The sequence below is a fragment of the Ahaetulla prasina genome, chromosome 11 (genome assembly GCF_028640845.1).
Source record: "Ahaetulla prasina isolate Xishuangbanna chromosome 11, ASM2864084v1, whole genome shotgun sequence".
In the NCBI taxonomy this organism is placed as follows: domain Eukaryota; kingdom Metazoa; phylum Chordata; class Lepidosauria; order Squamata; family Colubridae; genus Ahaetulla; species Ahaetulla prasina.
Window position 1 is genome coordinate 10,764,867 of NC_080549.1, and position 17,308 is coordinate 10,782,174.

Consider the following 17,308-nt stretch of genomic DNA (forward strand, 5'->3'; position numbering starts at 1 on the left):
TGTGGGTGAGGAAGCAAATTGTCTTAGTAAATCTCCCCCCACCCCAAAGCTCTCTGGGCTTTCACACAAGAAAACATCTTCTTCCCCCAGCCTCCCTCCACTTGCACACAGATGAACATGGACATATCATTTCCCCCTCCTTTCCTGGCCTCCCTATGCTCACCCACATACATGGACTTAACCTGGACTTTTTTTTGTTCTTCCTTCCCACATACTTGCATGTGGCCTGCGATGAGCCTCCCAGGGTCTCATCCACCCTCCCACCAGAGGTGCTATTCAGCAGGTCCTGACAGGTTCTGTAGAACCGGTAGTGGAAATTTTGTGTAGTTTGGAGAAACGGCAAATACCATTTCTGGCTGGCCCCCGAGTGGGGTGGGAATGGGGATTTTGCAGTATCCTTCCCCTGTCACGCCCACCAAGCCATGACCACAGAACCGGTAGTAAAAAAAAATTGAATTCCACCACTGCCTCCCACCTAACTCTGCAGCACCCCTGCGCTCCTTACAGTGGTGGGTTGCTACTGGTTCTCCCCGGTTCTCCCCGGTAGCAGAAATCTTGATATGAGAGCGAACCGGTTCGCTCCTAACGTCAGCTGGGCCCTCCCACCCGTCCCCGTCCTATACCTACCTTTATTTCTTTGTTTTTAGCTTAGCTGTAAGGTACGGCAGAGTGGATTGCCATGCCTCAGCTGTTTTTATACTCAGTGCACTTGCGTGAAACGCATGTTTGCAGCGATTGCACATAAAGTGTGTGCACGATGCGAACCGGTGGTAAAACTAGTTAGAACCCAACACTGGCTCCTTAGATGGGGCTTTTTCTGTTTTCCAGTAAATAACCCACAGGTCTTGTGGTTACGATGACAAACAGGACTATTTGGATTGCCGTCACTAAACAACACATGCAACATCCTGCTTAATGACTTCCTCACATAGTGATGGCAATCCTGGTCACAACTGCCATTGTAATTTGAAGAAAATCTGTAATGCCTTCGTGCCGATGAATTAATTTTGAATACACACAAGAAGCTAATTGTTTTTCCCGTGAACCGTTAATATATTAAACTTTAACCCTTGTCAGTGGTTGGGGATATTCTCAAGAGATACCGAAGCTCTTATTTAGAGTTGTGACAGACGTGGTCTCTGTTTTATATATCTCTATAAATATAACCTACCATTTTCCCTCTGGTGTGAAAGGTAACAGATTCAATAACATATTTTTAAAAACTCATCATAAACCATTGTGGTCATAAACTAGTTTATAATATCATATTTAATAGAAAAATGTTTCAGGCAGACTAAAGCGGTCTTTTGGGGCAGGAGATGTAATTTTGGTTTTAATAATCTTGATTTCTCCGTGGGGTGAAGCTGGGGGATACCGTAATACATTTTGCAGGTGTTTACATGTATATGGAGAATAAAATCCAAGAATAAAATAGATATTGCAAGGCACCTGTTTTTTTTTTTGGGTGGGGGCCAGGCTGGGTTTTTATTAATAATTTACTCTTCTGTGCTCTGCTTGGATGATTTAAGTTGCATCTATAAATCAGTTTATTATTATGTATTCTGCTGTGGTAGTTGAGCAGTAGAAAACTCATAATATGTACACAATATTATGTTAAGTTGAAGAGAGGAACATCTGAAGATTATCCCGTTCTAAGGTGTATATTTATTATGAATGCACAGCACAACCCAGCACAATAAACAGTTTGCCACACTTGTTGCCCAGTTCTGTAAACACTACTTAATATTATCCTATTGGACATGAGCTGGAAAGTATGTTTGGATAGATCTTCATTTTCGCAACGTAATGTCCAATATAGCAACCTAATTCCAATGGATTAGATTTTGCGACGCAAACGGGCAGGAATATTTTATTTATTTTACTTGTATATTTCTGGACTACCTGTCTCCCTCAGAAAAGGACTCTGGACTGTGTACAATAAGACTGTGAAAAGTAAAAAAATCAGTACATACATAAATTAAAAGGTTAAGAGTTAAAATTTTTGAGTTAATTTTTTTTAATGGAGCCCAGAATAATGAACTTTGTTAAAAATTGGTTGACAGAGGCAAAGGGGAGGAGGGGGGCTCTCGTGGCACGAACCAACCCCACAACTGAACACTCCTTTGGGTTCCCCACGCAAACCTCCAGAGCCATGTTTTGAGTTCTTTTCAGACGACCAGGAGAATGGGAGCCTGCCTCCCATCTGAGGGAACAATATTTCATAGGGTGGAGACAATAGCAGAAAAGGTTCTCTTCCTAGCTCCCAAGAATGTAATAGCAATAGCACTTAGACTTATATACCACTTCACAATGCTTTACAGCTCACTCTAAGCGGTTTACAGTGTCAGCATATTTGCCCCCAACAATTTGGGTCCTCATTTTACCCACCTCGGAAGGATGGAAGGCTGAGTCAACCTTGGGCCAGTCAGGATTGAACTCCTGGCAGTGGGTAGAATTAGTCTTCAATACTGCATTCTAATCACTGGGAAAGGAAGGAAGAAAAGGAAGGAAGGAAGGAAGGAAAATAGTAATAGCACTTAGACTTATATACTGCTTCACAGTGCTTTACAGCCCTCTCTAAGTGGTTTACAGAGTCAGCCTATTGCCCCCAACAATCTGGGTCCTCATTTTACCCACCTTGGAAGGGTGAAAGGCTGAGTCAACCTTGACCCTGGTGAGATTTGAACTGCCAAATTGCAGGCAGCCGGCAGCCAACAGAAGTAGTGTGCAGTACTGCAGATTATGTGGTTCAGTGGCTCAATAATAATAGTAAGGTCCTTACAACAAGCTCAGTTTTAATTTTTTGGATTCTGCAAAGGAAAAAAAAAGAGTTGAGACATTTTTCCATACTTCCTCTTAGAATACACATATCCTAAAAGAACCATTTTGTGTTAAAAGAGTTATTATGTTCATGAATGGCAAGAATGCACAAGTACATTGCCATTGTTTTACAAGAGCCCTGGTGGTACTAGCCTGGTGGTTAGAGTGCAGTATTGCAGGCTCCTTCTGCTGACTGCCGGCTGCCTGCAATTTGGCAGTTCGAATCTCACCAGCTCAAGATTGACTCAACCTTCCACCCTTCCAAGGTGGGTAAAATGAGGACCCAGATTGTTGGGGGCAATAGGCTGACTTTGTAAACCATTTAGAGAGGCTGTAAAAGCACTGTGAAGCGGTATATAAGTCTAAATGCTATTGCAGCTATTATTATTTTTACCTTCTTGTCTGTATTTCTAGGATTTCTTGCTATGCCAAGTAGTAACTAGGTCCTGTTCAGCTTTCAGGGTCAGCTAGGTAATCCCAAATATTTCGCTTGTCATCCAAGAAGTTTCTTTAGTTCAGAACGGAAGAAGCTTCTTGAATGAGAAGTAAAATGTTTTCAAAGAAAAAAAAAACCCTAAGAAAATCCAGTTGCCTTTTGGAAAAAATAATCTTTGGGACAACTGTGACCTCGATGTTTGAGAATCTCCACAGATATCAGTCAGGTACAATATGAGATGCTATCTTAGTCTTTCTGAAGCAATTTTTACTATCATTTTTTGAAAAAAAAATACATGTTTTTGTTCCTTTTTTTAAAAAAACGCCTCGTTTTCTTGTTTGATGGAGAAGATTGAAAACTCCAGTCTCTGAATAATTTTGCTTTGATTGCAGGATGTGCAGATGTAATGATCTGCCACTGTCATGATTTGTGGAGGGTTAAGTGATTTAAGTTGATAGTCTGTAATTAGGTTCATTTTCATTGCAGGTTGAACCGCATGAGATACAAGAGCACTGTTTTTGGGTGAAAGCTAAGGATGAAAAATTTGAAAATCCAGATCTGTTTGCCAAACTGGCACTCACTTTTGCCACACAGATGAAGGGTAATTATTTCTCTTATTCTTGAATGGTCATAATGGACGTGTGGATCAATACTAGTATTTGTATTAGTGATGCCTTAGAGATCAGTGCAAAAACATATACTAATACGACCAGTGGTGAAATCCAATTTTTTTTTTACTACCGGTTCTGTGGATGTGGTGTGTCTTGGTGGGCGTGCCTGGGAAGGATACTGCAAAGTCCCCATTCCCTCCCCGCTCCTGGGGGAAGGATATTACAAAATCTCCATTCCCGCCCCACTCTGGGCCCAGGGGTAGTATTTGCTGGTTCTCTGAACTACACAAAATTTCCGTTACCGTTTGTCGTGTCCCACTCCCCCTCTGACGACCGGGTCAAGGAAGTCCGTATCAAACGTGGCAATGAAGCCTCTGCAGCTTGCCAAATTCCTTCGAGGTTTATCAGGGCAGGCAGGAGTCCAAGTTATGACTTCAGCGATAGAGTCCGATAGCAGCAAATTAGATGAGACTTTGCTTGACTCAAGGTTGGAATGCCAAAAGCAGGTCCTTTATATAGGCTATGGGGTGTGGCTCCATGACTCAGCATTTATCCAGGCCTGCCCCTCCCTTCCTTCTGCTGGCGTCACCTCTCAGATCTCCGGAAGCAAGGATCCTACCACTTTGAATTCTCTTCAGCTAGATCTGCTGTCAGTAATTCCAGCACGGGGCTGGCTTCCTGCTCACACGCTGTAGGAGTGAAGTTTATCGGGCTTGTCTGTTCACTCCTGACATCCTCTCCGGGCATGGGGCCAGGGCCGGGGGCTGGAGGCATGACAGGCCGTTTATCTTCATTATCAGACTCGGAGTCTGATAACAGGCCCAGGTCGAGACGGGAGGGGCCCGGCTGAGGAGAGGAGGGAGGACGAGGCACAACACTGGTTCTCCGAACTGCTCAAAATTTCCTCTACCGGTTCTCCAGAACCTGTTGGATTTCACCCCTGAATACAATCATGAAATCTAAATTTTAGATGTAGGAGATAACACAGAAGACAAAAAGGAAGATGACATTAAAAAATACATACTATTTATGGGCTTGGAAGGAGGCATTTGAAATAAAAGAAAAGTGGAATCATTGTGATGGTTTTGGCCTAAAAATAGGCCAAAAAAAAGCAAAAAACAAAATAGAATCACAGTGATCACCATTCCACGCGTGTCAGTGTAAAGAATTTAGATGTGTGAAAATAATCGCTAAGCATCACAAGTTGTAAACGTGGCCATTTGAAACAACTGGACCCCAGCAGTTAGTTATAAATGGAGACTGAAATGGAGTCTATTTCATGTCGCTTGTTATGTAAAAGCACTTTGCTGTGATTCATCCAAAATTCATACAACCCCCCCCCCCGCCGAATAAGTTGATAGGTCCCATTGACTTTATGAGTGACGGGAGGATGGAGTTACCTGCTCTTCCATAGTATCCTTTCAATCCATCATCTTCACAATTGTAAAGGCAGTCCATCAGTGCCTACTGTGATAGATTTATCATCGCATGCAGAAGCTGAAATCTTCAGGAATCCAAACGTTGATGGATGATCAAAGCGAATCTTGGTTATGCAAATACTCTAAACATGCTTTTAGACTGCCTGAAACTGTCTTAAATTGAAACCTGGCAAAAGATACAGTGTGGGAACTCCAAAAACACGTGGTTTTTTGTTTTTTTTTAAATGTCTCCAAAATCATTGCCGTTCTGTGTAATAGTGTTATATACTTACATGATTTGTAGGCTTCACTTGAATGCTCTTCATTTTTTTTTTTTAATTTGGTTTTTGGTTTTAATTGTGTTGGAGTTTTGCTGTCTGTTACACGCCTTGAAAATGCTCGTTGCGGCATTCCTGTTTAGACTTCTTTAATCTAGCGGAAAACTTGCAAATCCTTTGACTGTTTTTCTTGTGCTGTCAAAGTGGAGGGAAAAAATATATATTAGGTAGTAATTTATTCTTAGCCTACCCCTGAGCTACTGACAAATTTCCAAATACACTTGGAGAACAGTGCTAATCTCTTGTCTCGTGGCACAATGGCAATCTACGGTTGCATCGCTGACAAAATAGAGTAAGGTCTGGAAGGGATTTTGGAGGTCATCCAGTCCAGCCTTTTGCCCAGTACAAGAATCCATTTTCACAATAAATGCTATTTGCTGTTTTAAACGCTTCCCAAAAAAGAAGAGCCCACCACCTTTTTAGAAAGTCTGCATGTAGGGTTCAAATGAGAAGATTCGGCTCCTTTATTTTTGAAGGCTGCCTTTATAATACCTAAGTTTCGCAAAGAATGGAAATATTTAAACCTTTTATGCACAGCTACTGAAATAGAATGGAGCTTTCAAGGTGTTATAAGTGGTAGCAAAAATAGTGCATTTTCTGTCAGTTGTCTTTGGTTTTAAATATATTTAAATATGAGGCACAAATAAGTTTCTGCCTGAGAGTCCTTGGTACTCTCTGAGCTTGGTTGTTTTCTTGCAGATGTTTCATTCCCAAACTTGGTGACATCCTCCATGCTGGTAAGGAATGAGGTTTGCTCTCAATTTATATTCTGGTGGCTTGCCCTGTCAATATTGGTGAGAATGATGAATAGAATAGAATCGAATTTTTTATTGGCCAAGTGTGATTGGACACACAAGGAATTTGTTGGAGGTTCTTTGGTTGAACTGTTTACTGTTAGCTTCTTTACTGGCCGTTACTTGATCGGGGTATTGTTTGCTACTTGATTGTAGCTCTGATAGGAGGGACAACTTCTTTACCCTCCTACTATCAGGAAGGAGGTATAGAAGTATATCCAGCCACACAAACCGGCTGAAGAACAGTTTTTATTGGTGGGCTGTCAGACTCCAGAATGAGAAATAACATCATAACTATGTAGTATGATGGACTGCAGGGCTGGTGCAAGAGGGAGTCAAGCTATTTATTTATTTTATTTATTTATTTATTTTGTCACAATATCATATAAAAAGGATTATATAGTATATAAACATATATATGAGTAAATATTAGGAGGTATAAGCATCAATATATATATAGGAAGAAGAAAAGAAAAACAATAGGACAGGAACGGTAGGCACGTTTGTGCGCTTATGCACGCCCCTTATGGTCCTCTTAGGAATGGGGTGAGGTCAATAGTAGAAAGTTTTTGGTTAAAGCTTTGGGGATTATGGGAAGAGACCACAGAGTCAGGTAAAGTATTCCAAGCACTGATGATTCTGTTACAGAAGTCATATTTTCTGCAATCTAGATTAAAGCGGTTAACATTAAGTTTAAATCTGTTGGTTGCTCTTATATTGTTGCAATTAAAGCTGAAGTAGTCTTTAACAGGAAGGACATTACAATAGATGATTCTATGAGTTAAACTTAGGTCTTGTCGAAGGCGATGGAGTTCCAAGTTTTCTAAGCCTAGGGTTTCAAGTCTGGTGGGATAAGGTATTCTCCAAAGAACATGAAGGCAACGGGTGGAAACTAATCAAGGAGAGAAGCAACTTAGAACTAAGGAGAAATTTCCTAACAATTAGAAGAATTAACCAGTGGAACAACTTGCCTGCAGAAATTGTGAATGCTCCAATACTGGAAGTTTTTAAGAAAATGTTAGATAACCATTTGTCTGAAGTGGTGTAGGGTTTCCTGCCTAACTAGGGGGTTGGACTAGAAGACCTCCAAGGTCCCTTCCAACTCTGTTATTATATTATATTAAAATATTTCAATACGATTTCTGAATGTAGTAATTCATTTGGAGAACCTCTAGATGAATATTGGCTCCTGTCATTTTGATATTGCCAGACATTGCTGTGCATTGAACGCAAACTAATTAAGGCTGTTGTCGTAATGTTTGTCATATTATTTTAAAGCAGGAATACAAATATTGTAAATAGATACATGCTTAATTCTAGAGTTGTTTGAATTTTAAGGCAATTCCTGACAGTTTGCACTATTTTCCGTTGAAAATAGATTGATTAGCTTCCTCTAATCACCTCTTAATTCGCTGTCTAAAATAATTTTGCCTAGATCGGGTAAAGATTCACTGAAACATAGTAATTAATTTAAAAAGCTAAAAAATGTTATTTATAATAGAACTGGCATAGTTGACTGAGGCGTTTTCTATCATTTTCTTGATAATGGCTGTCTGACAAAAAAAAAAAAATCTTAATAACTGGGTTTGGACAAATTGTGGAAAAGTCTGTTTTAGCATATAATTTACTTACAAAACAGATTGATTTTTGTCAGTAAGATATTGTTGTGTTAAACAAGTTTTTAGTTTCCTTTAAAAACAGAAACAGGTGAAATGTAGTGTGTATTTTAGTTTGCTTTTTTTATTTTAGTGTTCTGTGGAGGACATTTGTGCTCAAAAACACATCGTTTGCGTATAATTGAGAGCTATAATTTGTCAAACTTCTCCAGGATATTTTGTTGAATGTTATCAAACAGATATTTCGCTTCCATTGGTTCTAATTCTGTCCACAAAAACATGTACACTTTCCATTAATAAGTAAATAACTACAAGACAGTGTGTGTGTTTTAAACCTTGTCTTGTTCGGTTGATATTTTGGGGGGAAGCTTCCAGATAAAATAGAATAGAATAGAATAGAATAGAATTTTTATTGGCCAAGTGTGATTGGACACACAAGGAATTTGTCTTGGTGCATATGCTCTCAATGTACATAAAAGAAAAGATACGTTCATCAAGGTACAACATTTACAACACAATTGATGGTCAGTATATCAATATAAATCATAAGGATTGCCAGCAACAAGTTACAGTCATACAGTCATAAGTGAAAAGAGATTGGTGATGGGAACTATGAGAAGATTAATAGTAGTGCAGATTCAGTAAATAGTTTGACAGTGTTGATGGAATTATTTGTTTAGCAGAGTGATGGCCTTCGGGAAAAAATTGTTCTTGTGTCTAGTTGTTCTAGTGTGCAGTGCTCTATAGCGTCGTTTTGAGGGTAGGAGTTGAAACAGTTTATATCCAGGATGCGAGGGGTCTGTAAATAGACTTCACTGGTAAATAGACAGAGTTTGGGAACCAAAGAACTATATTTAAATAGGAAGGTGGGATTTGTAAGAAGGTGATGGGAACTGAATTATATTTGGCCTTATTGATATTAATTGTGCAGGAGATAATAAAAGTCACATTATGACCTTACAAACCACAATACTGTTTCACCTTTTCAGCAGTGACCTTGTAAAATGTCACACACAAAATGTTTGTTATGGCACTGCATTGAAAGAATATTGGATAAATGTAAACTCTTCTTTAAGGTTACTTTGCAAGGTGGATGTTGACAGAAATTAATTATGTTGCTACGGACCAGAATATAACTAGTTCATTTATCGAGGTTGATTTCTTGATAGTTGATTAGACTTACCCATAATTTTACTTAAAATAAACACATTAAAGTTCATGTCATTTAATCTGTTTCTCGCACATTAAATATATAAAGTAAGCTAAAGTTACATTTGAGTTAAGCGTAATTCCTGGTGAATTACACAGAATCATCCAAGCTGTTTTTGTGACAGGACCAGCTGTACAGTAGTTCTTTATTTAGTTTTATTCGGACAGGAAAATCAAAAACTGCTAGCATTAAATTAAAGTGACCAGTTTGCCTGTTAGTGTCTTGGTTTGGGTCAACAATATGATCCAAAATAGTTACTCTTTAGCACCATTTCCAACTTTTTACATTGTAATCCAAATATCAAACTTTATTTAAAGATTTAAAGATTTTTAAGATTTACATTAATTCTGTCTCACCTTGCTAAGTGAACAGTAATAGTAGCTCTCCAAAGAAATGTTTGTTTTAGGGATGAATAAAAGTTACTAACCAATGTATAATTTACCTGACATAAATTATAGAACAATATTATTGCCTTATTATTATTATTTTTAAATTACTTGCTGCCACTTGCTCCTCTTCACTTACTCAGAAAGTGGAAGACAATTCACACTTAGGACTAGTGAATTTTAAAACAAACAAAACATAAATCGCAGTATTTTTGGTTTTGCCTATTTCTACAACAATAAATCTCTTTTAGTTTACCTGTTTTGGTGTCCGGCTTTTGAAACTTTTGACACCTTTCAAAATAATGTCCATGTCTGTCTGTCTGTCCAGTTTCAAGATGGTGAAATTGTTTAGGATTCAAGAATTTGCACTCAACAGCTTTTCGATTCCAAATGTCTTATGGATGAAAGTTTCACAGGTTGTCTTCAAAATGAGAGATAGAGAGAGAGGGGGGGAGGAGGGAGAGCGAGCGTGCTGGAAAGTTCTGGAGTTAATGCAAGGATCTTCACCCCATAAAGAGCTAGCAAAGCATTGCTCTTCCTTGCATGGATAGAGTACTCTCTGATTTACATGAAAGCCACAAGAGGGCACAGATGTGAACAAGGCTGGCTCTGAAGTTGCAAATGGAAGTTAATCACAAGGGCAATACGCTTGCTGTGATGTTGTCACTGACTTGGGAATTTGAAGTCTCTAAAGATGATTGATGGGAAGAAGGAGGATAAATAAGCATCAGAGTCATCTGGGTTTCAAACTGCAGATGGCTCTCTTCATCTTCTAATAGGTCACACTTGGTATCTCCAACTTGAATTTTCCTTTCCCTTCTTCCTCAATGCCTGTGAATGGCAGGCAGGTGACAGTGGCTAAGTGGGAAGTTAATTTACGTCTGGGGAATAGAGTTTGAAGCAAATGCCAGACATGGATTCCCAAGAGCGAAAATGTTAACTAGATGAGTATCTGGGTTGCCCATGTGAAATGAGAATGACGACCAAGTGGCCTGTGTTTGTGACTTTAATACATTGTTGGTCAGTTAGGGATACAATACTGGTTTCCGCCTTTGTGTTAAAACAAAACTTTTTGGTGACAGATCACGAACATGGGAGATAAGAGGTCACACGATTTTTAAATTGCACTTTAGACTTTGTCTCAAAATATACATAGAATAACCTTTTTCTTGTTAAGTTATAAATAAATCTGCTATTATAAATCTGCTATCAATTCCGGTTGAGAATGTCTAAACATTTACGTTTTGTTTATTTGTGTAGTTATTGTAAGGGTCCCTAAATATACTTTAGGTATATCAATTTGCGCTCCGTGTTGTACATCTGAAATTGGCTGGAATTCAATGTGCTCTGTGCTGATTTACAACTTTCTAATATCTCTATATTCTTTTTGCAAATGTAATTTTATTAATGATTTTTTTAAAAAAGATAATAAACTAATATAATAACTAGTTACTAATTAGTTACCAATATAACTGATATAACATATAAAGTGAGAGAAAGAAAAGGGGAAAAAAAGCTAAAAGTGCAAGAAAGGAAAAAAAATAAAGAAAAAATACGAAGTAGTCATTTTCAATCTTTTTACAGCAGTTATAAATACAATTATAAAATTGCATCTTACACTACGGTTACAACATAGCTGTCTTCTTTCTACAGTATATTCTGTCTAATCATCGAAACGTCAAATCATTTTGTTTCCTGCTTCATACTTCTCTAAGAGATTTCCAGTTACCAGTAAATATAGGCGTTGTCTCTTCTCTAGTTAATTTAGCAATTTCAAAAAGTTGCTCTGCTATCAGTTTTTCTCCTGATTTTATTTTATATTCCCCTTGACAAAATTCTAGTATTTAACAATAAGTTAGAGATTTGGGTGTCCATATTATTCCTGATCTTTAAAATGCTTCTTGCACTTAGAATTATATAGATAACTTTGTGACAACTTGGATTTGTGTCTATTCTATATTCTCAGTATGGCACATCTAACATATGGATTTTTAAAATCCACATTAACCTTGCTTTTATCATGCTACAAATATCCATGCCGCCCAAATCTTGGGTCATGTCCTTCTAACTCCCAAAACCTTCTATTTCTCAATAACACCCACTCTTTCTACCAAACCACACTGCAAGCTACAAAATACAATTTCAAGTCAGGTGAAATTCAATCCTTTGCATCTTGTAACATCTTACATTTAACTCGTGTCCCTTTTTCCCAGCTGCGCGGATTTAGGTATCTCCTTATGCCACTGTTTAAATTCTGCTTCAGTTGTCAAAAACATTGTTCTAGGCAAAACATCATTTTTATCACAGAAATCCTGCCTGGCAATGACAGTTGTTGTTTATCCCCATCTCAACATATCTTTTTAAACTTTATTCCGTGTCTTAATATAGTTACCTTGAAATAGCGTCAAGTTCGTATTTGTCATAGGGATACCCAGATATTTTATTTTCTTCTCAGACTTAAGACCTGCTTTACTCATCCATTGTTTGATCTTCCATCTGCCTATTTTGTGTTAACATCTTCATCTTCTTTTTATTAGTCATCCGATCTGCCAGTGCACCAAATTCCTTTAATCTGCCCATTAATATTTCAGTTCCCTTTAGAGGGATCTTCCAAAACCAACACCCAAGTCATCTGCAAAAGCCCTTAGCTTGTAAGTCTCTTTTAAAAACCTTTAATGCCACAATCTTCTCATCCTGTCTTATCTCTCTAATCAATAACCAAAATAAATAAGACAGGGGTACCGCGGGCGTCTCCGCCTTCTTCCTTTTTGTAATCACATAGAGCTTTGTTAGGTATCTGTTAAAAAAATCATTTCTGTTTTCTATAGATCGATCTTACCCATTTTGTAAAGTTCAAAATTCAAATAATGCCTCTATACTCTTTGTTCTTTCAGCCCTATCTGATGGGTGCTTAATTGGAAGCAAGGCCCACTGATTTTCAATTTTTTTTGCTGCTGAGAAACTTTTGCAAAGGAGTGTGAAAGACTTGATCGCCTCTTTGTCCACTTCCCTCCAACTTTTATTACCCCTCTTTTATTTAAGATTTAAATCTCTAAGACATGTTAAGAAATTGCTATATAACAGAACTGATCTCTAGATGTCGAAACCTATTCTCCTTGAGCTTCTCACGTGCATTTTTCCCCCTTCTCCCCGCCCCCGTTAGAAGAGTATGGATTGCAAATTGATCTCAAGAATGATAGATGTGGGGGTTTTTTTGTTTTTTTTTACTGCAGCTGGGCTATTGTGGAAGGGGTTTGCTGTGTGGGCCTCCGAGGAATTGCTTCAATGTTGTCTCTTTTGTGCAAAGTTTTTGTTTGAAAAGCTGGTGGGCAAACACAACTAGCTTGATCACACCTGCTTCGGTTGTAGGGGGATGCGAGTCTATTTGGACGGAGAGCGCATCAGTTGCCATTTCATTCAACCTCACACAAAAGAAAGTCCATAAGGAGTAACATTCTACGGACGCCCAAACAGAAACCCATGCTTGCAAGCCATAGTGATGCTTGCAAACACCAAATTCCTCTTTTGTTCCATGAGCAGTTGGAAAACAGCCACCGCGGAAGTTTTTCCCTCTACATCATCACAAAATAGGCTACGCATTCATTAAGTCTTTCCAGGAAACCTTTTTTTTTTCCTTTTCTTTTTAAAAATTTCTTTGAGTCCTTAAAAAAAAAATAGGCAGAACCAGTTTCAGCTTCGGAATATCCAGCTTGTTAAGCAATGGTTGGCTTTACATTTTAGCACATGACCTATTACTTTTCTTCTCGTAAAATAAACCAGAAATGCCTAAACTGAATTCCAGGGGCCGTATGTTGTCATGAAAACCTTGTGTTTTGCCTTCTTTCCAGACCTTCAAAACGGATCCATGTTGAATGTAACAGAAGTTAAACGATTAGATATGATTTAGGGCCGTGATGGTGAACCTATGTCACGCATGCCAGAGGTGGCACACAAACCCCTCTCTGTAGCCATGTGCGCCGTCGCCAGCTGCTCTTCTGGTTTCCGGTGTGCATATCTTCGTGGGCACCGGAGTGCTGGAAAACAGCTGGAAAACGGCCCGGAAAACTGCCTGAAAATGGCCTCCAAAAACCTGATCTTTGTGCACGCCGGAGCACCGGAAACCCAAAGACCAGCTGGCGGGCGCACATGTCTGTTTTGGGGGCATTTTTGGGACCAAAATCAGCCTGGAAACTGGCCAAAAAACAGGCATGCACACGCCGGCCAGCTGGTCTTTGGGTTTCCGGTGCTCCAGAGCATGCACGTTCCAGTTTGGACACTCGGTGCCAAAAAGGTTCGTCATGGCTGATTAAGAGAGTTATGGCATCAATTAACTTTAGCTTAGTTATGTTAAATAGTAATGAAATTACGTTGAGCCTCTGGTGGCTCAACGGACAAAGTCTGTCTGTTATTAACGCAGCTGCTTGCAATTACTGCAAGTTCAAGTCCCACCAGGCCCAAGGTTGACTCAGCCTTCCATCCTTTATAAGGTAGGTAAAATGAGGACCCAGATTGTTGGGGGCAATAAGTTGACTTTGTATATAATATACAAAAGGACGAAGACTATTGCTTAACACAGTGTAAGCTGCCCTGAGTCTTCGGAGAAGGCCGGGATATAAATTCGAATTTTAAAAAAAATGAAAAAAATATTCATTTTTTTCATTTTCACATCAAAAATATGTAGTCCAGATAAGTATTTGTGTGTGTGTAGAAGTCCTATTATACCCATTTTAAATCTAAAAAGTTGTGGTCTCTGCTAAATAGGCTGTCTTACTGTTATGAGTGTCACTCCCTATTTTTATTTTTACAGGTCGTCCTTGACTGAGAATAGAATAGAACAGAATAGAATAGAATTTTTATTGGCCAAGTGTGATTGGACACACAAGGAATTTGTCTTGGTGCATATGCTCTCAGTGTACATAAAAGAAAAGATACTTAGCCAAATTGCTAAGTAAGACAGTACTTAAGGGAGTTTTGCCCCATTTTGCAACCTTTGTTGCCACGGTTGTTAAGTGAATCACTGCAGTGGCAAAGTTAGTCACCCGGTTGTTAAGGGAATCTGGTTTCCCCATGGACTTCGCTTGTCAGAAAGTCACAAAAAGGGATCACTTGACCCCCGACACACTGCAATCATCATAAATACCGGTACATACCAGTTGCCTAGCGTCCAAATTTTTGATCATGTGACCGTGGGGATGTTGCAACCGTTGTAAGTGTGGAAAAAATAATCATCACACATTTTTTTCAGTGTCGTAACTTCAAATGGTCATGAAACAAATGTTGAGGAATACATATTTCTCTCTCTCTCTCTGTCTCTGTCTCTCTCTTTCTCTCTCTCTGTCTCTGTCTCCCCCTCTCTCTCTGTTTCTCTCTGTCTCTCTCTGTCTCTGTCTCTGTCTCTGTCTCTTTCTCTCTCTTTCTCTCTGTCTCTCTGTCCCTGTCTCTGTCTTTCTCTCTCTCTCTCTCTCTCTGGTATGCTGGCCATCTCGCTAAAGGACTCTCAAGGCAGCTTACACACGTTGAATTACCTGCAATTATAAAACATAGCAACAATAAAGATTTTACATTTGAAAAAGTCCCAATTAAAATAAAACGAAGCAAGAGCATCCGGAGATGAGATAGGGTGTTCTCCACCCCAACAGCCACTCCCAACGTGCCACACCGCCATCAAGGCCCTCAGGCTTTATACATTTATTTCTTCCCGGCTTTCCAGTCCAAAAGGTTGTTTACCACACACCATTACAGGAGTTGCTACTGGCAGTATCTGCAGTGGTGTCATTATCTCTACTTTTCCAGGCTTGGATGGACAACCGTGGAGGCCCAGGCTATCCAATTAGCAAGATAAGAAATAAGGACATGCAAGGAGCAGAGGCTTTCTCTCCGCATAAAAAGCCAAGAGTTTTTCTGCATAGAGATCCATCGTGCCCTGAAAATTGTCAGCATGAATCACGACTGCTGTTGTTCTTGAGGGGTTAGAGTACCTTATCTTGAGAATGCTACTGTCTTATGATAGAAAAGGTGCCCCTTCAGGAACTGGCTTTCTCTGTCTCACGAGAGATAGAGAGGGCAAAAAAAAAAAAGGGGGGGAGAGAAAATCCCCAGCAACACACCGAATAAATAAATGCATTCATTGCATTTGAGATCTTCCTACTGTGGGTTAGTCCATTTGAAGACACCACCTGATATTTGTGGAGAATTAATTTGGGTAGGATCCAGACCGGATGAGAATGTGATCTTGGCTACCTTCTCTGTTTAATATACTCCGTGTTTAAAATTAAATAGTGACAGAGATGTGGAGGAAAGGGGCGGGTGGTGGTGGAGCAGGACGAGCGATTTGGGGATTTACAATTATTGAAGAGATTCCTCGGTCTAACAATAAGCCCTGCAGTTTTCTCAACCTTGCTTGGTCTCCAAGGTCTCCATTAAAGAGAATAAGGATTGCCGCTTCTCAGAAGTTGTCAGATTGCAGGGCGTATAACCTGAATGCACAATTGAGGCATTAAGGACACTGGTCTACTTTTGCGATAACCTTGTTTATACCTTGAGAGAACGTATTGACGATCGCAGACAGGATTTCGGCTGCGGAATCCGAGCTCTGCCCCGTGAAAGATTTTGTAGGAAAATCACCGGAGGAAGGAACGAAAAGAGGCTCCGGATTTCTAAAATGTCTAATTCAGTCAAAATGATACAGTGCTCAAATGAACTGTGGCAAATTTAATGAGCAGTCTTGAGGACAGAGACACATGTAGTGTGATGGGCACTCCAGGGAGAGAGATTATGTGTACGGGGACTAATTAGCATGAAATATGAATACGCTGGTATAAGTAGTCTTGATCTATGGGCCATCTATATTATGGGCTATGATTTTTGCATGAGCTGATTGAAAAGGAATTCAGAACTTAGACCGTTTTGAACGCTTTAGACATTATATTCCAACTTTCATACCGGAGGTGGTATTCACTTACTTTCCCTAAAAAGGTAAAGGCTCCCCTCGCACATATGTGCTAGTCATTCCCGACTCTAGAGGGCGGTGCCCATTTCTGTTTCAAAGCCAAAGAGCCAGCGCTGTCCAAAAACATCTCCGTGGGTCATGTGGCCAGCATGACTAAACACCAAAGGCACATGGAACGCTGTTACCTTCCCACCAAAGGTCGTCCCTATTTTTCTACTTGCATCTTTTACGTACTTTCGAACTGCTAGCTTGGCAGAAGCTAGGACAAGTCACGGGAGTTCACCCCGTTACGCGGCACTAGGGATTCGAGCCGCTGAATTGTAGACCTTTCGATCGACAAGCTCAGCATCTTAGCCACTGAGCCACCACATCCTTTCTTACTTTCCCTACTGGTTCACAAACGTGCGAGCACACTCGCATATGTGCGGTGTTCCACGCATGCACTTTGCTCACACACGTGGCTTGCACGCATGCACGCGGCTTCAAAATGTGCCTAAATAGGACGGCATAGCACCGGGGCGGGAGGGAGCGGGCCCACCTGCAAGTTGCTACTACCGGTTCTCCCGAACTGGTGTGAACCAGCTGAATACCACCTCTCCTTTCATACTATAGGAAGTTTTGGGCCAAGCTACTTTAGGGATGCTCTGTATCAAAGATCGAATCTGAAGAATTGTTTTTACATTGCAGTCTATTTGTACATATTTTAGTAATTTCAACTAATGGACAATAG

At 39.7% G+C, this 17,308-nt stretch overlaps 1 protein-coding gene across 2 annotated transcripts in view; it reads left to right on the forward strand.

Annotated features, from left to right (window-relative positions):
• The window catches only part of DIAPH2 (diaphanous related formin 2), a 415,247-nt gene that overhangs the window by 105,419 nt on the left and 292,520 nt on the right, over positions 1 to 17,308 (forward strand). For both annotated transcript variants that reach the window (XM_058154563.1, XM_058154564.1), the window contains one exon: positions 3,743 to 3,857. In XM_058154563.1, coding sequence (XP_058010546.1) covers positions 3,743 to 3,857 — 115 coding nt within the window. The remainder of the gene's footprint in view (positions 1 to 3,742; positions 3,858 to 17,308) is intronic.